The sequence below is a fragment of the Phoxinus phoxinus genome (genome assembly GCF_949152265.1).
Source record: "Phoxinus phoxinus genome assembly, chromosome: 1".
In the NCBI taxonomy this organism is placed as follows: domain Eukaryota; kingdom Metazoa; phylum Chordata; class Actinopteri; order Cypriniformes; family Leuciscidae; genus Phoxinus; species Phoxinus phoxinus.
This window is the reverse complement of record NC_136876.1, coordinates 9,081,080-9,105,267: the sequence shown is the minus strand read 5'-3', so window position 1 is coordinate 9,105,267 and position 24,188 is coordinate 9,081,080. Positions and strand designations below refer to the sequence as shown.

Below are 24,188 nucleotides of genomic sequence, written 5' to 3'. Positions count from 1 at the left end.
ACCTGCAGTGATCACGCAATGGGATTATCATCATCACGTAGCCTAGGCTACTGGAAAACAAAACAACCAACGTTTTATTTTCCGCTGACAACGCTTGACCACAATTAACAAAATGAACGAAGGTAAGAATTTTAAGACTTGGGTAAATTAAATTTAAGACCTAAACTTCTGTTTTTTAGACTTTTTGAGGCCTTAAATTTCACTTTATGAATTTAAGTCTTTTTTAGACTTTTTAAGACTCCGCGGGAACCCTGGTCAGTATAGGTGCTCAATTCATCTGTCAGTCACTACTGGAGGTGTCACAATATACGGTGACATGTTCCGCGACTCGGTCAGGTGTCGTGTCAGTGTGTCGCAATAATGTCAGTGACACATGCCACTATCCACTGGCACATGCCAATGAAGACCGAATGTGCCAATAAGTATATATAGTGACGTGTGCCATTGGCTTCTTTGCGGCAGATTTATACATTCCGTTTTTCTGACTGGATTCTGCAATTTAGTCCGCGTTTTCCGTTTTTTATCACGTTTTCAAAATCAGAATCGAAACTAAAATTCAAGTCCTTTCACAGTCCTATTGTTGGCTTGCGTTGAAATGTTACATTTTTTAAATGGGTCACCGCGCATGAAAGACACATGATAGAGAGACATGGTATAATTTGGTCAGTCAGCACAACTATCTAGTAGGCAGTCATTGCTGTAGGCAAGGCGAGTTTATTTATATAGCACATTTCATACACTATGGCAATTCAAAGAACTCACAAAATAAAAGCAAGGAAAGTTTAAACGGTTATAAAAGGGAATTTAAAAAGATATATGATAGTTATAAAATGAATTAAAAAGAGTAAAAAGATGATACAAAGAATAGACAAAGTTCTCATCTGGGAAAACACTGGTGTATCACCACTCCCAGTTTTACTCTGAGATTTTGCCATGGTGATTACACTGTAGTTTTAACATTTTACGAAAACATAAAAGATCACAATCTCGATGATTCAATTGAAAAGTAGTTTGTCTTCAAGATAATAATATAAATTGTCAGAACGCCCATCGCTACAATCTGTCCTGTCACTCATCATGGCAGTTAGGAAACTAATTGGTTTCTCCACTCAGTGGTTTCTCCAGCGCGTGGATCTTCATGTGTATCTTCAGCTGACTTTTAATAGAGAAACTCTTTCCACACTGATCACACGTGTGCGGCTTCTCTCCGGTGTGGATCCTCTCATGCGCTTTCAGATTGCCAGACAGATTGAATCTCTTGTCGCAGTGTGAACACTTGTAAGGTTTTTCTCCAGTGTGAATTCTCTGGTGGAGTTTTAAACTGTTTGCTGTAATAAAAGTCTTCTCACACTCAAAGCACATGTGCTCTCTCACACCAGTGTGTATTTTCTGATGTATTTGTAAATGTTGCAGCAGTGAAAAACTCTTTCCACACACAGAACATGAATGTGGCTTCTCCTTCGTATGAATTGTCAGGTGTGACTTCAGGTATGATGCCCTAAGAAATGTTTTGCCGCATTGATCACATGTGAACGGCTTCTCTCCAGTGTGGATCATCATGTGATCTCTAAGATTTTGTCTGTGAGCGAATCTCTTTTCACACTGATCACACATGAACGGTTTCTCTCCAGTGTGAACTCTCATGTGAAGCTCAAGCCATGATTTTCGTGCGAAACTATTCCCACACTGATCACATGTGAACGGCTTCTCTCCAGTGTGAATTCTCATGTGAAGCTTAAGACTTTGTTTGTTTGAGAATCTCTTTTCACACTGATCACACATGAACGCCTTTTCTCCAGTGTGGATCATCATGTGTTTCTTAAGATCTGCTGAATCCCTGACACTCTTCCCACATTTATCGCATGTGAACGGCTTCTCTCCGGTGTGGATCATCATGTGTTTCTTAAGATCTGCTGGCTCCCTGACACTCTTCCCACATTTATCACATGCGTACGGCTTCTCTCCAGTGTGGATCATCATGTGTCTTTTAAGTTTATTCGAATACATGAAGCTCTTCTCACACTGATCACATGTGAACGGTCTCTCTCCAGTGTGAACTCTCAGGTGATAATCAAGACTGTGTTTGTTTGAGAATCTCTTTTCACACTGATCACACATGAACGGCTTTTCTCCAGTGTGGATCATCATGTGACTCTTAAGGTGTGATGAATTCGTGAAACTCTTCTCACATTTATCACATGCGTACGGCTTCTCTCCAGTGTGGATCCTCATGTGAACCTTAAGATGTATTTTTTGTGTGAAACACTTCTCGCACTGATCGCAGGAGAACGGCTTCACTTCAGCGTGAAGTCTCATGTGAACATCAAGACTTCGTTTGTATGGAAAACTCTTCCCACACTGACCACATGTGAACGGCTTCTCTCCGGTGTGGATCCTCATGTGTTCCTTAAGACAACTTTTTTCTGTGAAACTTGTCCCACATTGATCACATTCATGCGGCTTCTCTCCGGTGTGGATTTTCATGTGTGTATTAAGATTTGGTTTTTGTGTGAAGCTCTTTCCACACTGATCACATGTGAACGGCTTCTCTCCAGTGTGAACTCTCATGTGAATCTCAAGATTATCTTTGCGTGTGAAACTCTTTCCACACTGAGTGCAGGTGAAAGATTTCTTGGCTCTTCTTTTCTTTAAAAAAATATTTTTAGTCTTTGAGCGACTCAAATGTTTTCCTCCAGGTTTGACATGATGTTCCTCCTCCACTTCACTCAGTTCTTCACTCTCCTCGCTCTCTTCCATCAGCTCTGAAATGAAAGAAAAATAAATATTTAATTTTCAGTAAATCAAAATAATTAAAATAGATAAATATGAAGTGAAAGGACATAAAAGTGAGCACTGATGTAATAGACAACTGCTATAAAATACTACAATCATTTTGATCAAATACGTATCTTTCCATGAATGAGGTACATTGATCTTGATTTGGATTTTTTTTAAACCTGTTAAGCTGCAACGCCACTTTTTAAAAATCCCCAGAAATGGCATATATACAGTTCATATATACAGTTCACTACATATATATATAGTTCATGAACCCTTTGTACTAAAAGCACAAGTATGATCTCATTTGAAAGCTGACACCTGGCACTTTATTGGAAATGTAGAATGCATTATTGTCATAATTAATTTTTTTTTTATGAAACATCTTCATGAAAATAAAATTAAAGTTGGCACTGTATAAATCTAGAAATGCACTGCAGCTAAAGCCACATGTCTGACCATATTATATTTAAAATCTGAAGATAAGTCTAAAACTAAAATTGAAACTTGTGTTTATTGTCATCTATAAGCATCTATTCAGTCTATTGTCTCTATTGTTTTGTGGTGCAAACGAGCCCCATTCAGTGTCAGTCTCTCCTGCTCACATTCACACATCTCCAGCCTGCTTATGGCCATAAATATGCTTTTCTTTTGTCTGCATTATAATGGCTATCGACTGGCTATTCACGCAGTTTCAATCCCGCATTTATTTTATCAAAGTACTCACTTCACATTTGAAACTGTATCAAATGCCTTTCTTGAATAAAGAAACATTTTAGTAAGCATTCCTATTTAGAAAAAATCATAAAAATAACAGCTAGATGGCAGGTGCACTTAGAGAGCTAGCTAGCATGTTAGCTTAGCACACCATCAATACCCGACAATTTATGAGATTAAAACCATGTTTGTGCTCCAAACTTACTTTATAGCGCAAGTCGAGTGTTTTAAATAATCTTCTATGAGCTTATTTGGCTTCAGAAAAAAAAAATCAGACAGAAAATATATTATTTTATAGTATTCTGCACGATGATAAAGTCTATATCGATTAGCATTACATTATAAATATAATCTATTATTATAAAAATACCTGACATGGCTCGAAGAACACAGGTCAATCAAATATCATTGCAATAATGTTTATTGTCTTCAAAACATCTTTATCTGCATGTTACAGCGATCTCTGTTAGCTTTGTTTATGTCAGTGACGTCCTGGAATGTCACATGGTTATGACTTCTTCTTCATATACCATATTTGGACAAAACTGTGCATATGGCGCCCTCCGGCTGCTGTATGGATTGAAAACACAGTACATCAGTATCCAGCGCGCATTATGATTACATGGACGCATTTGGATATAAATTCAATAAATATTATTCCTGTCTATAGAAATCTGATGTAAACCTATGAGAATCCATCAATATTTCTCCAAATCTGCAAATTTTTGAGCCAAAAGCCTTGAGGGACGTTGTTTTGTCAAGCGTTCTCATGACGACAGCACGGGAGTTTTTTTCTGAATGGACGCGGCTGATGCTCATAATTCATATTAAAGGTATCGACTCATTTTTTCATTACATAAATCCTGACACAAATTAAGAGATAACTGTCACTATAAGTTTCTCAGAATACAATAGTGGCCAAATACTGAAACGTGAGACTTATATCTTTTTAATGATGTATAGTTTGTCAAGGTAATAACATTAAATCTGATAGTAACTTTGAACTATATATATTTAAAAAAAACGCTTCAGTGCGTCCGCGCTCTGGCTGATGGCTAACTTAAGAACATAAATTGGAATGAACTACTACTTGGTACAAATGTGGATGGTGACACACATGTGTTCTTATCCAAAATTCAATATATAAAAAAAAAAATCTAGAGATGACAGTAAATATACTCTCCCCTGGATTGTTGGTGACATAAGGAGACTAATGAAGGAGAGAGACCAGGCACTGCGAACATTTCTTAAAACTGTTACCGACTGACAGATATATGTTCACTTCTTTAAGAAATAGGGTAATAAAGGACATCCGAGTAGCTAAAGCAAACTTCGTTAGTCTGATAGGTGAAGCTAAGGGAAATCATAAACAAATCTGGTAGGGGTGTGCATTGGCACTGCCCTCACAATTCGATTCGATTACGATTCACCAGGTAACGATTCGATTCAATTCGATTCTACGATGCATTGCGATGCATCAAAATTCTACTGCACACAACAAGGCAAATTTTTCATCAGTCATGAGGCAATACAAGCAGTCATATATTGAACAACAGATTTTATTGGCTGCTATATGTGTGTATTATCACTACCATTATCACTGCTGTATCTTTGACATAAATGTCATTAAACAAAATAAAATTGAATGGTACAGGGTATTGTATATGACATTTTCAAACCTGAAAAAGAAAACATAAATCACTGCTTTCTAAGGCTGTAATCTCCCAATCGATTAGTCGATTGTTGGTCGATACGTTCTGGCTTGACCAAAATTCTGATTGGTCGATTTTTTGCCGCGTTCATTTCATCAGTTTTGCCGCGTTCATTTCATTCGTTTTGCCGCGTTCATTTCATTCGTTTTGCCGCGTTCATTTCATTCGTTTTGCGCGTTCATTTCATCAGTTTTGCCGCGTTCATTTCATTCATTTTGCGCATTCATTTCATCAGGTGGAAAGCACTAATTGCTAATGGGGGTGTTTTCAGAGCACCCCTGTTTCACAGGTAACAGTCTGTCTTCAGAACACCCCCCTTGTTTTCACTTCTTTTGGATTATCCCAACCCACTGGAGAAGAGAGACAGTCAGATTGAAGAAAGTAGGCTACTAAGGTTTGCTGAATATTATTTATTTAATTGAGAGACCGTTTAATTCATAGTCAGTCCTCTTCTACCATGTCAACAAAGACATCGGCAGCATTTTTTTTTAGAAGACGGGAACATATTATTGGAGCCCAATGCGCGCACTCGCGCAGTGCCACTGTTTGTATTAGTTTTGAGCCTATGCTTTATTTTTCAGTTATTCACTTTATTTCGTTTTTGCTCTTGATCTGGTTTGTTTAATAAATATCATTTTTTTATTAAAATGGACGTGTTTTGTGTTTAAGAGTAAAGCTTTAAGTTAATAATACTCTATAGACTATACGTGTCTCAGCCGCGAAGCTGCGCTCCTGTGTTCAGCCTCGTCTTGTTAAGTTTCCCATTAACTTCGTAGAATCGAAATGTGCCCAGATGTCCGCTTTTCCAAGCTTTGGGTGCGTTTTTAATTACCCGTCTATCGCGGTCATCTCCCTCCGCCTCAGCCGTCTTGATTGTTGTTGTTGTTGTTATGCCCACGGAAGTAATAAACTTCACAACTTTATTGTCCAACTCAAGGCCAGAAAATAAACAGTGACATAATCGATTATGGCACTTTGCCGCATCGATGCTGAATCGTGCATATCCCGCATTGCGATGCATCGCCGAATCGATTATTGTTGACACCACTAAAATCTGGGACTCCCTCAAAAAGCTAACTGAGAAATGGCATAATAATACAACAAAGCAGCTGGTGATTTTTTTGTGAATTCTGTTAAGATGACAGTACACAAATGTAACTGAACCTCTCAGTCCTTCACCAATTGATATCTCTCAACCTGTCCTATCCTTGATGAACGTCTCTGAATTGAAAGTTAACAATTCTGAACTCTCTTAATTTGAAATCAAAAGATATATTTGGATTGGATACTCTCTTTCTTAAACGGCACGAAGGGTCATTTACTGAATCAATAACAAAGATAAATATAGCTGCCAGCAGCAATCACCGGGGCCAAGCGCAAAGATGACAAGACATGCCAACATGGCTGGGAGCATGAGACTAACTGCAGCAAGGAGCAATTGAAGACATTTAAAGATGAATTTAGGTGAAACGGCTGAAAAATCACATACATGAACTAAAAATATGATTTAATGGATTACCACTTTCGACCAATAGGTGGCGTAGTTACAAAATTGATGTGATGTGGTCAGAGTGAAGTGAAAATGACACATACAAAGTTTGGTGTCAATGTCAAGGCATTGCAGATATAAAGCCTGAATAGTCATTTTGGCATCATGCCTCAACTTTGCCACTGCGGTTTATGAAAACGGTTTTGTTTATCGACACGAAATCCATAACTTTTACTCGGCACGGTCTGGAGATGTCACGATCCGATTTTGGTGAAAACCGGACGTTCGGTTTAGGAGGAGTTCGAAAAAGTAGGTTTTAAAAGAAAATAAAGATGGCGGACAGGAAGTTTGACTGACTATGGCAAAATTGGTATCTATGTTTTCAGCATAACCCAAGGAATCTATTGAGACCAGTGTCATTACTATAGGCAAATTTATTCAAAAGTTATTAGTATTTTTGGAAATTTCATTATAACTTTTGACCAAAAGGTGGCGCTGTCTCATAATCTTTTGAGTAACTTTAGGGTCTTGTACTGATGACCCATACTGAGTTTCGTAACGATAAGTTCATGCGTTCATAAAAGACAGCATTTTAGCACATAATTCAAAATGGCCGACAGCCAAAATGGCCGATATGGGAAAATTGGATATCAGTCAACTCAGTATGACGCCCTGAATCTAACGAGATTTTGGACAAACCGTTCAGAAGTTATAAGCAAAAACATAAATTCTTCAAATCTCCGGAACAGTAGGTGGCGCTGCGCCTAGGGCTGGGTATCGTTCAAACAATTTCAGTACCAGTACCGATACCTTGATTTCGATACCGGTTCCTGAACGATACTTTTTCCGATACCAATTTTATGAAATCCATTTCAACAAGATTACAACACAACACAATTTTGGCATCGAGCCTGAAGAAATGTACCCACACTTTTGATCGACTTTTCCACATCTTTAAGGTATTATGTGTGTGTGCTCGCGTCTCATATGAATATGTGCGCGGAGAGAGTTTGTGTGTGTGTGCTCGCGTCTCATAAGTATGCGCGTCGAGAGTTTGTGCGCGCGTCTCATAGTCATATGAGTATGTGCGCGGGGAGTTTCGCGCGTCTCGTGTGTGTAAAGTTTGCGTGTATGTGCGTGAGCGACTTTATGTGTGTCGTTGTGCATTTCATATGTATCGGGATTTGTTTGAGCACTGACGTTGACGAGTTAACTCCTTAGGTATCGAAATCTGGAACCGAACAACATGTCATTTTTCGATACTCGGTAGTATCGAGGCATTTCGGTCGGTACCTAAAAAGTATCGAGACTCGGTACCCAGCCCTAGCTGCGCCGAATCGCAGCATGTAGCCTCAGGTCATGCTTGTGATGACATGTACCAAATTTGGTCTGAATCCGATAAAGCGTTGTGGAGATACAGCCTTATGTCTGTTTTTGCAAGCGCTACGTAAAATTTATTTGCGCGGTATTCGAGAACGGTTATTCGAATCAACTTAATTTCCATAACTTTTTGTCGTCATGGTCTGGAGATGATCTGGTTCAATTTTCGTGAAATTCGGAGCAACGGCCTAGGAGGGGTTCGAAAAAGTAGGTTTTTCGGAAAATTCTAAATGGCGGGAAAACTATTATGACGGAAAATGACGACATAGGGTCGAATCGTCGTGAGCTCAGGAATCAGAGGAAAAAGGAATTTTGTTTCTAGCCCTTGTGGTTCAAAAGTTATTAGCATAAACATGAGTGAAACTTTGGACAGCTGGTGGCGCTAGAGGGAATGAGTTGGGGACTCACCATAGATTTGCTATGGTGATAGTTCAGGCTGTCCTCTATCAGTGTGCCAATTTTTATAAGTTTCCCACAAACGGTTGTATAGGCTGCCATAGACGCCCAGTCGGAAGAAAAAAAAGAAAAAGAAGAATAAGAACCGGAACAGATACAATAGGTGCCCGCACCTTCAGTGCTTGGCCCCTAAATATAACTGCAAGCAGCAATCACCGGGGCCAAACGCAAGCAAGACGACAAGACATGCCAAAGTGGCTGGGAGTGTGAGACCCACTGCAGCAAGGAGCAACTGAAGACATTTAAAGATGAATTTTGGCAAAATGGTTGAAAAATCACATACATTAACTAAAAATATGATTATCACTTTCGACCAATAGGTGGCGCAATTACGAAACTGATGTGATGTGGTCAGAGTGAAGTGACAATGACACATACAAAGTTTTGTGTCAATATGTCAAGGCATTGCAGATATAAAGCCTGAATAGTAATTTTGGCATCATGCCTCAACTTTGCATCTGCGGTATACGAAAGCGTTTTTGTCTATCGACACGAAATCCATAACTTTTACTCAGCACGGTCTGGAGATGACACGATCCGATTTTGGTGAAAACCGGACGTTCGGTTTAGGAGGAGTTAGAAAAAGTAGGTTTTAAAAGAAAATAAAGATGGCGGACAGGAAGTTTGACTGACTATGGCAAAATTGGTATCTATGTTTTCAGCATAACCCAAGGAATCTATTGAGATCAGTGTCATTACTATAGGCAAATTTATTCAAAAGTTATTAGCATTTTTGGAAATTTCATTATAACTTTTGACCAAAAGGTGGCGCTGTCTCATAATCTTTTGAGTACCTTCAGGGCCTTGTACTGATGACCCATACTGAGTTTCGTAACGATAAGTTAATGCGTTCATAAAAGACAGCATTTTAGCACATAATTCAAAATGGCCGACAGCCAAAATGGCCGATAAGGGAAAATTGGATATCAGTCAACTCAGTATGACGCCCTGAATCTAACGAGATTTTGGACAAACCGTTCAGAAGTTATAAGCAAAAACATAAATTCTTCATATCTCCGGAACAGTAGGTGGCGCTGCGCCTAGGGCTGGGTATCGTTCAAACAATTTCGGTACCGGTACCGATACCTTGATTTCGATACCGGTTCCTGAACGATACTTTTTCCGATACCAATTTTATGAAATCCATTTCAACAAGATTACAACACAACACAACACAATTTTGGCATCGAGCCTGAAGAAATGTACCCACACTTTTGATCGACTTTTCCACATCTTTAAGGTATTATGTGTGTGTGCTCGCGTCTCATATGAATATGTGCGCGGAGAGAGTTTGTGTGTGTGTGCTCGCGTCTCATATAAGTATGCGCGTCGAGAGTTTGTGCGCGCGTCTCATAGTCATATGAGTATGTGCGCGGAGAGTTTCGCGCGTCTCGTGTGTGTAAAGTTTGCGTGTATGTGCGTGAGCGACTTTATGTGTGTCATTGTGCATTTCATATGTATCGGGATTTGTTTGAGCACTGAAGTTGACGAGTTAACTCCTTAGGTATCGAAATCTGGAACCGAACAACATGTCATTTTTCGATACTCGGTAGTATCGAGGCAATTCGGTCGGTACCTAAAAAGTATCGAGACTCGGTACCCAGCCCTAGCTGCACCGAATCGCAGCATGTAGCCTCAGGTCATGCTTGTGATGACATGTACCAAATTTGGTCTGAATCCGATAAAGCGTTGTGGAGATACAGCCTTATGTCTGTTTTTGCAAGCGCTACGTAAAATTTATTTGCGCGGTATTCGAGAACGGTTATTCGAATCAACTTAATTTCCATAACTTTTTGTCGTCATGGTCTGGAGATGATCTGGTTCAATTTTCGTGAAATTCGGAGCAACGGCCTAGGAGGGGTTCGAAAAAGTAGGTTTTTCGGAAAATTCTAAATGGCGGGAAAACTATTATGACGGAAAATGACGACATAGGGTCGAATCGTCGTGAGCTCAGGAATCAGAGGAAAAAGGAATTTTGTTTCTAGCCCTTGTGGTTCAAAAGTTATTAGCATAAACATGAGTGAAACTTTGGACAGCTGGTGGCGCTAGAGGGAATGAGTTGGGGACTCACCATAGATTTGCTATGGTGATAGTTCAGGCTGTCCTCTATCAGTGTGCCAATTTTTATAAGTTTCCCACAAACGGTTGTATAGGCTGCCATAGACGCCCAGTCGGAAGAAAAAAAAGAAAAAGAAGAATAAGAACCGGAACAGATACAATAGGTGCCCGCACCTTCAGTGCTTGGCCCCTAAATATAACTGCAAGCAGCAATCACCGGGGCCAAGCGCAAGCAAGACGACAAGACATGCCAAAGTGGCTGGGAGTGTGAGACCCACTGCAGCAAGGAGCAATTGAAGACATTTAAAGATGAATTTTGGCAAAATGGTTGAAAAATCACATACATTAACTAAAAATATGATTATCACTTTCGACCAATAGGTGGCGCTATTACGAAACTGATGTGATGTGGTCACAGAGTGAAGTGACAATGACACATACAAAGTTTGGTGTCAATATGTCAAGGCATTGCAGATATAAAGCCTGAATAGTCATTTTGGCATCATGCCTCAACTTTGCATCTGCGGTATACGAAATCCATAACTTTTACTCGGCGCGGTCTGGAGATGACACGATCCGATTTTGGTGAAAAGCGGACTTCAGTCTAAGAGGAGTTTGAAAAAGTATGTTTTAAAAGGAAATAAAGATGGCGGACAGGAAGTTTGACTGCAAAATTGGTATCTATGTTTTCAGCATAACCCAGGGAATCTATTGAGAGTGTCATTACTATAGGCAAATCTATTCAAAAGTTATTAGCATTTTTGGAAAGTTCATTATAACTTTTGACCAAAAGGTGGCGCTGTCTGGAAATCTTTTGAGTACCTTCAGGGCATTATGCTGATGGCACATACTGAGTTTCGTAATGTTACAGCAATGCATTCATTAAGTATAGCATTGTATATCACAAAACTATTAAAGTCAATGGTAATTTCATGTTTTGTTCTATTATAGCGTCAACAAGAGGCTCAATCCCACCATTTTTTTATGTGTCCTCACAGCAAGCCCATACATATGTGTGTCATACATATGTTTTGGTGAAAATATCTCAATTCCCTTCGGAGTTATAGACATTTATGAGAAAAAACACGTAAAAAATGACTGACACATGACTTTGATTAAACTTTACTAGCCCTTACTATCAATATTTTCGCATTTGGGCATTGGCGTATAGCTATCGACCTATGTTTCCAAACTTCTGACGGTGGTTTCGTGTCGATCGGACTAGAGGTTTCGAAGATATCGCCAAATGTTTTTTAAGTGCTAAATTACAACGCTGGGCAAACCATATGCCGAAACCTGGCAATTCTGATATCGTTGGACTCGGCAACGATTCAGGACTCTAAGGAGATGACTCCCGTGAGAATAAGTCGACTACACCCAAAGTTATAAGCATTTGGAAAAAAATTATCCACTAGGTGGCGCTGTTTCAAAACTTCTCAGGCTCCTTCAGGGCATCATGCTGATGACCCATACAGAGTTTCGTAACAATTCGTTCATGCGTTCATAAAATACAGCATTTTAGCACATAATTCAAAATGGGCGACAGCCAAAAACGCCGATCTGGGAAAATTGGATATCAGATGATTTGGTATGACGCTCTGAATCCAACGAGACCACATTTATGATTTTTGGACAAACCATTCAGAAGTTAAGCAAAAATAGCAATTTTTCATATCTCCGGACCAGTAGGTGGCGCTGCGCCGAAACGCTGCATGTTGCCTCAGATCATCCTTGTGATGACATGTACCAAGTTTGGTTTGAATTGGATAAAGAGTTGCGGAGATACAGCCTTACGTGTGTTTTTGCAAGCTCTACGTAAAATTAGTTTGCGCGTTTATTGAGAACGGTTGGACTAATCAACTTTGAATTCCATAACTTTTTGTCCCCACTGCCTGAAGATGATCTGGTGCAATTTTGGTGCAAATCGGACAAACCGTCTAGGACGAGTTCGCAAAAGAAGGTTTTTTGGACAATTCAAAATGGCGGACATATTTTTGTGACGGAAAATTACGTCATAGGGTGGAATCGAATCGACATGAGCTCAGGAATCAGAGGAAAAAAATATTTGTTATATATATATATATATATGTTGTTCCAGTTCATAAATCAGGAGACCCGACTAATGTGAGTAATTATAGACCTATTAGCATTTTACCTGTCAATTCAAATTAAAGAAAAATGTGTTGCTGAACAGCTGACTACACACATTTAAATAGTATATAGTAATAAATAGTAGCCCTTTTACACTGCACCCAATGCAATTTGGTTTTCGAGATAACCATTCCACTGAGACAGCAAACTGTTTCTTTTTAGAAAACATCAAGCTAAAAAAGAATAAAGATGATGTTGTCTGGGCCATATTTCTAGACTTAAAGGCGGCATTTGATACGGTCAACAATCAAATACTTATCTGTAAACTAGCAAATTTTAATTTATCCTCTAATGTGATAAAGTGGATGAAGTCCTATCTTGAGGGCAGAGTTCAGTGTGTAAGGGTGGGTAGTGAAACATCATCCTTCCTGAGCAATGAAATGGGTGTGCCTCAGGGATCCATCCTGGGCCCTCTCCTGTTCAGCTTATATATAAATGATCTACCATCGATCTGCACAGGGTGTGAGGTTCAGATGTATGCAGATGATCCTGTCATTTATGTCCATGCCAGAACCAAAGAACAAGCCACTTCTAAACCCAATGCAGCAATGATTAATGTAAACAAATGGCTTAATGATTCACACCGGTTTCTTAATGTTAAGAAGACTGTTTGCATGTTTTTTTTTTTACAAAAACACATTCTGCAACTGACTATGATCCGAAAGTATATGTGTCTGGAGAGATCCTCCAAGTAGTCTCTCATGTTAAATATCTCGGCATTATCCTTGACTCCACCCTGTCCTTCAAAAAACAAGTGAAGAAAGTAATACAAATAACTAAATACAACCTGGCCAATTTTAGGTATATAAGAAACTGCCTAACAACCACAGCTGCAAAAATATATATGAATGCAATGATCATCCCCCACTTAACATTAGCCGCGTTTCCACCGCGGGAACTTTCCCCAGGAACTAGGAACTTTGGGGTGGTACTCGGTGTGTTTACACCGCAGAAACCAGGGTCTAAATGAAGTTCCGGGTAAATATTTCCCCTTCCGAAAGTCCCTTCTAGCGAGGTAGTACTTTTTCAAAGTTCAGGAACAATCGGGGGTGGGACTTGTGCGCTGAACATGCTGATTGGTTGTGTTCACACCGCATTTTGATTGAATGACTCCACGCAGCATTCTATTTTAACCGGCATTTTTAAAAATCACTCACTCAAAAAAAGACTTGTCTGTCTGCAAATATGGAAGAAAAAAAAGAAAAAAAGAAAACACAGCTGGACCGACGACGAGGTTCAGGCTTTATTAAGCGTATTTGTGTAACAGGAAATGTTCTGCGCGTTCGTCCCAGCCATCTCACGGTCAATGTCCGCATCGTCTAATTTTATATCTAGCATTACGAGCTTTCTGAACTCGCTTTAGTATCAGTGCTCGTCTCTTTTCTGCCGTTTTGTTTATTTCCTCGTTAGTAAACCAATACATCACAAACAACTGCTGCACAGTTTGAATCTCCTCCATACTTATTATAAATGTGGCGCTCAAAACTGATTACTGTGCGTCGCAGACTGGGAGGAGCAGTCGAGCGCAGTTATAATTTTCCCGGTACTTTAGACCGCGGTGTAAACGCAGAAAGCAACCGGTCTGGGGCAAAAAAAGTTCCTGGGAAAAAAGTTCCTGGGACAATTTGTTCCGGGTAATTTAGGTGGAAACGCGGCTATTGTATGACAAGTTGGGACTCAAGCAAGATGTACAACACTGAAGCCTATTCTTTCTTTGTATAAGCAGACTCACAGTGTTATATAGAAAACCCAATGCCTACCACCACTGTAATATTTAGGGAAAATATGAAATTCGTAGTTGGGAAAATGTAATGAAATACAGTGATATCTGTCTGGTGTAAGATTCTAAATGGTAAAGCTCCCCCACCACTTGGTACTTTTATCAAGCAGAAAAATGATACCAACAGAACTACAAGATCAGCTCTAAGAGGAGACTGTGTAATCCCTTTTAGGTCTAGCTCCTTCAGCCAATCATGTTTTTCTGTAAGAGCTTCTCAATTATGGAACACCATACCAATTAATATGTAACACCTACCATACCTTCACAGTGTAATAGATATCGTATGGGAAATGGCAACAATGTGTGAGGGTATTAAACCAGATAAACAAGATGGGGTAAGTGTGATGTTTCTCATCTATAGCCGCGTTTCCACCGAAATTACCCGGAACAATTTGTCCCAGGAACTTTTTTCCCAGGAACTTTTTTTGCCCCAGACCGGTTGCTTTCTGCGTTTACACCGCGGTCTAAAGTACCGGGAAGATTATAAACTGCGCGCGTCTGCTCCTCCCAGTCTGCGACGCACAGTAATCAGTTTTGAGCGCCACATTTATAATAAGTATGGAGGAGATTAAAATTGTGCTGCAGTTGTGTTTGTGATGTATTGCGGACATGAATATGAGATGGCTGGGATGAACGCGCAGAAAATTTCCTGTTACACAAATACGTAACCTCGTCGTCGGTCCAGCTGTGTTTAAAAAAAAAAAAATTAAATTCCATATTTGCAGACAGACAACTCTCGCGCATGAAGCCACGAACCGCAATAGATTTTTTAAAATGCCGGTTAAAATAGAATGCTGCGTGGAGTCATCCAGTCAAAATGCGGCGTGAACACAACCAATCAGCATGTTCAGCGCACAAGTCCCACCCCCGAAAGTTCCTGAACTTTGAAAAAGTACTACCTCGCCAGCAGGGACTTTCTGAGGGGGAAATATTTACCCGGAACTTCATTTAGACCCTGGTTCCTGCGGTGTAAACACACCGAGTACCAGCCCAAAGTTCCTAGTTCCTGGGGAAAGTTCCCGCGGTGGAAACGCGGCTTATATAAACTGTGCAAAAGGAGAAGCTCTTTGCCTTCTCATACCAAACTCTGTCTATGTGAATTGCCTTTCTTGCAAGAAATAAAGCTGATACAATATAACTTTCGAGATCTCCAACTGTGTTTAATTTGTTAAAGTGTCTAGAAAGAATTTCCACGACAACACGAAGTCTTAAGGTCTGGCTTTTGAAAAGTCAAACATGTGAACATTTCTAAACTAAAAAGTACATTGCACATTTTATTTGTAATATTGTTACTATTTAATCCTGCTGCTAATATGTCTCATGTCCTCCGCCCGTTGCCAAGTGGCCAGCTTTGCACAGCTTGATAAGACCAACATAACAATTGATGTATTTTATTCTATGTATACGGTTTATTGTTGTCCTGCATGTTTGCATGTAACAAAAGTAAGGTATATGTTGCTGCTTCGAGTTATTTGTATGGCTGGCTATGTCTAAATGGTGTCTGCCGCAACTGTACTGATGTTTCTAATGTCTCTGGATGTTTTGTGTGGTTTTATGTCGTGAGAATTGTTCTGTTTTATTTGTAGTTTTTATTTTGTTTTGAGTTACTTTTTGTATACTGTATATTTTATTAATTTTCTAAATTAATGTTCAAAACATCTTGCCGAAAGCCAGAAGGCTAACACTGGCACATTTACAGTAATGTTGATTAATGTGTGCTGTCCTAATAAATAAAAAAATAAAAAAATAAAAAATGAAGAATAAACACCAACCTCTTTGTTCTTCAGGATCTTCAGTGTGTTTCATTCTGCGGGGTTCTGGATCACTCGTGTTCTCACTGTCCTCTTTAATAAACTCAGTCTCTGCAGATTTCAGCTCTTCCTGATGCTTTCATGCTCGTCTTCACTTGCAGCATTTATTGGAGAATTACAGTGGGAGGAGCTTCACTGATGATGTGACTGATGTGGGAGGAGCTTCACCGATGATGAATTACAGTGTGTGAGGAGCTGATCTAACAAAATAAAAAATAGTTGAGTTTGTTTTTACGCTCATGGACAACAACAGAATATAAATAGTGTACATTCTTCCATGTAACAATGGTAAGAAAAACAGTTATAAGAATAAACAGAAGTAAATCTACAGATTTGTCACCAACATCCTCAGTCTGCTGACACCAATGAAATGAGCTTTAAGTGTCAATTTACAGGAGATCTGAAGACATCAGCATAATAAATGAGGTGAAAACCGGAACTATTGTCATGAAATAAAGAGTGTTTTCAGCAGATCTGTTAATATTGATGAGCCTCAGACTATCAACACTCATTCAACAAGCCATTCAGGATCATCAGCAGATCATCTCACTTTATTCTGAGTGTTTGCTGTTAGAAACACATTATCTGACTGATGGACATATAAAGCTATATTGACCTATACTGAAAAAAAGAGAATAAAACAATTGATATTAAACATCAATAATGCAAAAACAAACACAATTGACACTCAGGTAAATAACACTAAACCATAAAATGTCCATATGAATATATATAGTTTGACATTTTAATAACTAGCTACATTCATTACAATAATGTAATTAGATCATTAACGTGTTACAGTTTTGTATACTGTGCAGAAACTGACAATGATCATAAAACATTTATTAAAATAAAGAACACCACAAAACAATATGGTTTACTGTATCAAACTGTATTCATATTTATCTATAATTAGCATTTATGTATAGGTTTAAAATGTCTCACGTGGCTCACTATTGGCTCAATGTATTATTTACAAAGTATTTATATGTAGGCTATGTTCCAGTATTATAACACATATGATCTGCCAAATATGTGAAAAGAGTAACGTAAGAAATAAAACGGCAACAGCAACACTTAAGATTCCAATCAATTCCCCTCACAGATCTCAAACTTTAACTTTTAAACTTGGCATCCAGTAACAGTTTTCACTCCAAACATCAAGACAATCACACAAACGAACACAAAATCTCTCAGGTCTGAATGAACTCAACATATTCTCCTCATGCTCGCTGCTGCTGCACTACATGTTTATTTCAGTGAGAAGACGCCAGAAAAGACGCACAAGTATCGCTGTGTCCGATTAAAACAATACAGAAACGAGTCTGTCGCTTAAACAAACTGTAAGTGTGTGTAGAGAAATACCGTGAACTGCTCTCCTCACCTCAGAAGACTCGACGCTGAAACTAGGCTTGTTTGAGATGCGCCTTGCCTCGCCTGAATGTAGTCTGAATGTAGTAGTTTTCTCTTCTCGTAGTGAGTGGATCAGACACCAACGAGATCAAAGATGGATATCGCGGGATTCACGCTCGTGCGCGGTGTTGCTAATGAACTGGATGTCATTTAAGTTCTGTTGCTTTTATAAGAAAATAAATATAATGAACAAGACACTCAAAGTTCTTGTTATTTAATTACAAACCAAAGACGTGTAGGCCTACCGGTAATAATTTTTACTTATATGTTTTATAAATATTTTTTAATAAATATGACAACAATCAAATAACCCATATAGAGATCACACAGAGAGTTTGGGAATATTCACACATAATTTATACACATAAAAACACGAAATCAGAGTTTTAAATTCAAACATTTTAAAAGAGAAAAACACATCATGGTTGTTTAAACCAATGAGCATTAAGCTGTGTCATCAGCAAGTCGTTTCCCATCGTGCTTTTGATCAGCGCAAGGCAGAAGGCCTTTCTCGCTTTGTTTACCCTTCCTTGTCTCTTTTTGTAAAGGACTCAATTGCTAATCAAGTCAACAATACTTTTTTAGATTTCATTTGGAAGAACAAGTCTCATAGGCTTAAAAAGAATGTTCTCTCTAACCCTAAAGAAAAAGGAGGTCTAGAGATTTTGGATTTTATAGATGTGGTCAACACTTTCAAAATTAATTGGTTAAAAAGGTGCATTCGAAATCCTGATTCTATTTTTTTCTTTATTCCAAACTTTATTTTTAATAAGCTGGGTGGGCTCTCATTTCTTTTAAAGTGTAATTTTCTACCAAATAAATGACCTATCAAACTGTCCAACTTCCACCAACAGTCCCTCTTGGCATGGAAATTATCCTTCAATCACAACTTCTCACCACACAAATCTCTCCTTTGGAGCAACAGCGACATTCTTATTAGGAATAAATCAGTATTCTTCCCTAAGTGGTTCGATAGAGGAATTAACCATGTACTCTGCTTATTTGATGATTCTGGCACCATGCTCTCTTATGACCAGTTTATGGTAGCTCATGATTTCCCTATACCTTTTAAAGATCTCTGATGCCATCCCTGTCGGAATCAGACAATTAATTAAAAATCATCTGAGCTATGGAAACAAAGAAATCAGACAGCTTTCACTTATGTTGGATGGTGTAGAACTGTCTGTTGTAATAATAAGCATATTCGCCGACATTTGCAAAAGAGTAACTCCATTGCTCCAAGGGGGATGTTTTATTGGAACTCCTTAATAAGTTAAATAAATTGGAAAAAAACATGGTTGATTCCTCACAAATACTGTATCTCTAATAAAGCTAAAGAGGTCCACTTTAAACTTTTACATAACATTTACCCTACAAATTGTTTTGTTGCTAAGTTTCTAGACATTGACACATGCTGCAGCTTTTGTAAACAGGACACTGAAACCATTCCTCATTTATTTTTTAATTGTCCAGTTACCAAAAGGTTTTGGGAAGATTTGGGTACTCATTTTCTCCAATCTCAAAATATAACTCACTCATTCACCCTGAAAGATATTTTATGTTACTTTTATTTCCCACAAGATGGCACCCTGGAGTTTGTATTAAACTTTATAATCTTATATGCTAAGTTCTTTATACACAAGCAGAAATTTAATAAGTCTTCCTTATGTTTTAAACATTATATTTTGGAACTTAATATGCTTCTTAAATCACACAAGCTTGTAAAGAACAAGAAGAATGGAAAACTTTTGTGTAAATATTATGACCTATTCCCCGAATCCTCTTAATATTCTTATTTTTGTTTGTTTTGTTCTTTGTCTCTTGTATGGTATGTCTGTATAAATGTTTGATTGTATATTGATGGTTTTACACGTTTGTACCCATTGTTGCCTTCAATAAAAAATAAATAATAATAAATAAATAAAAAGCTTTTGATCAGCGCAGTCGGTGGAGAGCAACTGCGCTCGACTGCAGAATCCGACACGTGCGCCTTGCGCTCGCGAGAGTTTTTTTACATATGTCAGCATCAGTGATGCGCGGGTCAATGTATAAACAACCCACACCCGACCGACGTTTTCAACTAACCCGCCCGCAACTCGGACCGCAAAAAAAAGAAAGAAAATATTGTACCCGACCCGCATTTTTTAAAAGTAGCTAAATCATAGCGTCATTGGGCCATAGAACTAGGTGTGCATTTTTCTGAATGCTGTATGATAGGCCTTGCGCTCGCGAGAGTTTTTTTACATACGTCAGCATGACATCAGAGCAAGGCGGACCGCACTCGGACACATTTCTAACCGGTATGCATCTCGCGCTGATCACCAGTGATCGGCATAGACAGTATATAAACTGGAGCGACCCCATAGGTTTCAACGGAGAAAAGTGAAGTCAATTAGAAGCACTCACTTCCTGATGGCTGGGCGAACTGCGCAGGCTCAAACTGAGAAAAAGTAAAAAAAGTAAAGTAAAGTAATCTCTGGTTTAAACTTGCTCGCTCTGCACTTTCATGCACACTCAGTTCTCTCCACATTGGATTTCTGGGAAATAGTGCCTCAGCAAGTGTACATCGAATGTACACTCGAATTCAGAGAGGATTCTGGGTAAAAGTAGTGAACGGATGTTGGGAATTCGACACCACTAAAAAAGGGGCGACACCCGAAATAGTGCAGTATATAGTGGATAGGTAGCGGTTTCAGACACAGCTTATGTTCTGTATAATGCGTTTATGCCTTGATGTTAGTACATCTGCATATGTATGTTCATCGAATGTATGTTATTGATGTCCCGCGATCTTTCTGCGGTTTCCATCGGCGAGTTTCGGAGTGCCGTTGCGGCCGTAATTTGCCGCGAGAGAAATGCTAATCAGTATTAGCATCGACAGTATTCTAAACTGCGTCTGTGTTTACATTAATAATGTACCATTGTACAATTTATCATGACTATTTGCATTGATAAGGCTGTTATTACTGTTAAGGATGCAGAGTGTTAATCATTGTTTATTGCATTTGTTCGACTATCATGCCAGTGTGTGAATCATTCTCAGAATATGATTGTAATTATATTTCTTTACTGTTCCTGTAATATAATTTTATATCTATTTTCTCTTTTCTATGTCTACCTGGATCACGTCTACTGAAGACGTCCCCGAACGTCTCCTGGCGACGTTAAATATACCTAACTTGCTTCCCTATACTGACTACAGCGCAGCAGAAATTAACAGACAGACTTTTATGGAGCTTATAATATGACAAAATTATTTGAATTTGAATTGTGTAAATTTGAATTATTTACAAGTGTAATCTAACAAACTTTAATTTTATGTGGTATATTAAATAGTTCTGAATTTGATTTCTTTAAACGAATATTGAACATTTGAAATTTAACGAATTGAAATGTTTTTATGGCAGAATTTTATAGACATGTATTTTCAAACAGCTATTTTTTTGTTCTGAATTCTTAGACTGCAAATATTCAGTTTAAAAAAATACAGATTCAAGGTTTCAAGATGAAGAAGAAATTCAGAACTTCAAATTCAGTTTTCTAAAATTCAAACCGCAGAAAATTCAGATCTTGTAGGTCACAGGTCATCCACAGGGAAGAGTAAAGGATCTCAGAAAAGTTGAACAGATAGTTGTAACGTTAGTTTTCTGCCACAAAGGCGGTGGTGGTTCAAGAGAATCCGTGTATCTTTCGTTCAGTCGTTTTTTTATTGAATATTAAGAGTAGAAAAATGAGAAAACAGCTTGAGTATTGGATTTCTAATATTCTAGTAATAACAGTGCTTCGACCAGTTCTCAGAGAAATTCTCCCAAGAAGAATCAAGGCCGCAGGATCTCAGACAAATTCCATTGAGAAAAACCCACAGTACACAAGAATACGTACTCGGTTACTAACATAACCTCGGTTGGAAACGAGTATTGCGTAAGTTACTTATGCTACAGGCAAAGTCATCAAGATATTGAAGCCAAAAAATGATCCTAAATTTTGTATTTATTGTCAACGCGTTGCAGCAGCTAACAGACCTAGAAGACCTAGAGCGGGCTTACTAGCGCGCTCATAGGCTGCCCTGCGGCAACTGCAGCAGCCAACCACTGATGAGCCCAGACGTCGCGCCCTCACGCGTCAGAGCCCGCCAGAATGGGTGTGGCTTAGCGTATATAAGGAAGGGCTCGGGGGCTGCTTATCTGGTTTTCATCGACTAAAGCGATACCAGCTCGACAAGTTTACGCAATACTCGTTCCCTCTTCTAGAGAGAACCGAGGTTACAGTAGTAACCGAGATGTTTTCATTATGATCTGAGTTATCCAGCATGTTCACAGTGTTGGGCAAGCTACTTGGAAAATGTAGTGAGCTAAGCTACCAGTTACAATTCAGCTTCACTACACTGAAGCTACCTCCCTGGGAAATGTAGCAAGCTAAACTACAGCAATATGGCAAAAGTAGCTTACTACATCTAAGCTATTTTTTTTTTTTTTTTCATTTTTATAATTTTTAAACATCATGTCAGACAAACAGATAGGCAGGCATAATTTATCAGTTCAATTGTTTATTCACAAACTGTTCCAAACAATTTGAAAAAACAAAAACATAACTATATAAAACTATTACAAAACCAGGTGTCGAGAGTGTGTGCATCTTTCCATTAAGCAAATTTCTCACGTGTCAGCCCAAGGATTGAGATACATGATGTCCACGTCCGGAGCAGAATGTGATTCTTTTTTTCAATAAATCCCCCCCATTTTTATTTTTCTGTATTCTGTATTTTTTTTATATATTTTTTTTTTTTTTGGAGTCCCATTTTAATGGTTAAATAAATGTTTGTTATCAAAAGCATGTCTAATTAATTGAAACCATGAAACTTATACAATTTAAAGGTGGGGTATGTAATTCTCTTTTTTGGCCATTTTTTCAAAATTACTTAAAATCCTATTCCTAACCCACTTACAGCCACTGAGTTAAAAACTAAGCAATTTAATCATCTGTGGAACAGGCAGGACTCAAATAACTCCAGCCAATCATTTCCAAGACCACCTAGAATCATTGGACAGTAAGTGTGTCAATCAAACGGTCGTACCATCCCCCCCTCCATGTCCATGTTCTTTGAATGGGTGGAGTCAAAGGAAAGAAGGCAGGACCATTTGAGTTGTGTATTTTCAAAATCTACCGGCCGTTTTGCAAATTACATACCCCACCTTTAACAATCATCTATTAAAATATTAAAATTAATTCAATTTTAGTCACTATGACTTTTTTTTTTTTTTTTTTTTTTTTTTTACAAATTTTGTTTTCTTTTTTTGATAAAATTGTAATGGTTTAATTACACTGTAATAACCAATTATTTAAAATGTAATGATTTAAGCAAAACTTTCTTCAAAGGTTAAACCAACCTGATAGTTTTTCTCAAATCAAGCTAAAATGCTGCTGAAGTGACTCTCAGAGCGGCTGTGTAGATAAAGTTCATGCATTAATGTCCTCATATAGGCTGAAAACATTGCGAGCGTCATGCATGACTCAGTGTGTGTTTGAGTGTGTGGTAAATGAAACCGCGTATTCATTTAGAGACATGCAGAACATGCATGATTCCTATTTAAATACTTTTTATGCAAATATTCACATACACTAGTCTATATCGCAATTTTATTTAACCCTTGTGCATTGTTCAAATTCCCATCCTTTCGTTATGTTCGTGGCTGAAAACAGCCACTACTTTAAACTGCTGTAAAAATTGATCAGATAAATATTTTTTTGCCAATTTTTTTGCATAAATCTATTAATCAACCTCAGTCCTGTTCAAAACTACTAAATGTTTTTAAAAAAATCAAGATTTTAACTCTTTAATTGCCAAATTCATAAATTATGTCACTGATTTGGGAGGGGAAAAAACACAAAATTACTTATTTTCAATATAAAATGTGATTGTGGACTGGATTTTTTTTTACCTTTTATCACAGTCTTGGACATGTCAAAGATTAGAAACAACATGGGTTTTGATGCATTGTTAGTTTTTGTCCAGCATCAGATTTTAACTTTTTCTCCCTCATTTACTGTTCGTGGCTGTTTTTGCCCCATTGACTTCCATTATAACCACATTTTTTTATTGCAAAGCCATGACACCATATAATCATGCATTTTTGATTGTTGGTGGTTTTCCCTGTTGGGAAGAGGTAAAATTTGTAATTTTTACTGTTGATAACCAGGTGGCACCATTAACCCTTTAGATAGGCCTGTGCAAAAAAAAAAGCTTAGTTTCTGGCTTTTATATGGAGCGTATAATAGCATAATAAAGTGTGTGTGTGTGTGTGTGTGTGTGTGTGTGTGTGTGTGTGTGTGTGTGTGTGCGTGTGTGTGTGTGTGTGAGAGAACTCACCTTGATGCGTCTGAGAAAATCAAAATATGCACCTCAGCTCTCAGAACTACATGGTAACAAAGTAAGTGTATTTATG

General features: G+C 38.3%; 4 protein-coding genes across 6 annotated transcripts in view; 1 reads left to right on the top strand and 3 right to left on the bottom strand.

Moving 5' to 3' along the window:
- Window positions 1-24,188, bottom strand: part of LOC307001012 (uncharacterized protein) — a 573,545-nt gene that overhangs the window by 53,015 nt on the left and 496,342 nt on the right. The window lies entirely within an intron of this gene.
- The window catches only part of LOC307000598 (uncharacterized protein), a 496,331-nt gene that overhangs the window by 234,189 nt on the left and 237,954 nt on the right, over window positions 1-24,188 (top strand). The window lies entirely within an intron of this gene.
- LOC307000631 (uncharacterized protein) overlaps window positions 1-24,188 on the bottom strand; it is a 426,328-nt gene that overhangs the window by 258,778 nt on the left and 143,362 nt on the right. The window lies entirely within an intron of this gene.
- On the bottom strand, window positions 3-17,829 carry LOC307008483 (uncharacterized protein). Of its 3 annotated transcripts, none has more exons than XM_079631276.1 (3): window positions 17,717-17,829; window positions 16,294-16,532; window positions 3-2,762 (listed from the first exon to the last, which is right to left on the bottom strand). In XM_079631276.1, exons 2-3 carry the CDS (start codon window positions 16,325-16,327, stop codon window positions 1,093-1,095), a joined length of 1,704 nt encoding a protein of 567 aa, XP_079487402.1. In that variant the 5' UTR covers window positions 16,328-16,532; window positions 17,717-17,829; the 3' UTR covers window positions 3-1,092. The 3 variants fall into 3 exon arrangements, with proteins under 3 accessions (XP_079487402.1, XP_079487403.1, XP_079487404.1); XM_079631277.1 differs by having other exon boundaries at window positions 16,294-16,527; window positions 17,717-17,823; XM_079631278.1 differs by having other exon boundaries at window positions 17,698-17,737.

Coding starts and splice junctions, on each gene's coding strand:
- LOC307008483 (XM_079631276.1), bottom strand. CDS start 16,327: ATGAAACACACTGAAGATCCTGAAGAACAAAGAG. Junction 2,763..16,293: donor AGATCCTGAAGAACAAAGAG/GTTGGTGTTTAT, acceptor CTTTCATTTCAG/AGCTGATGGAAGAGAGCGAG.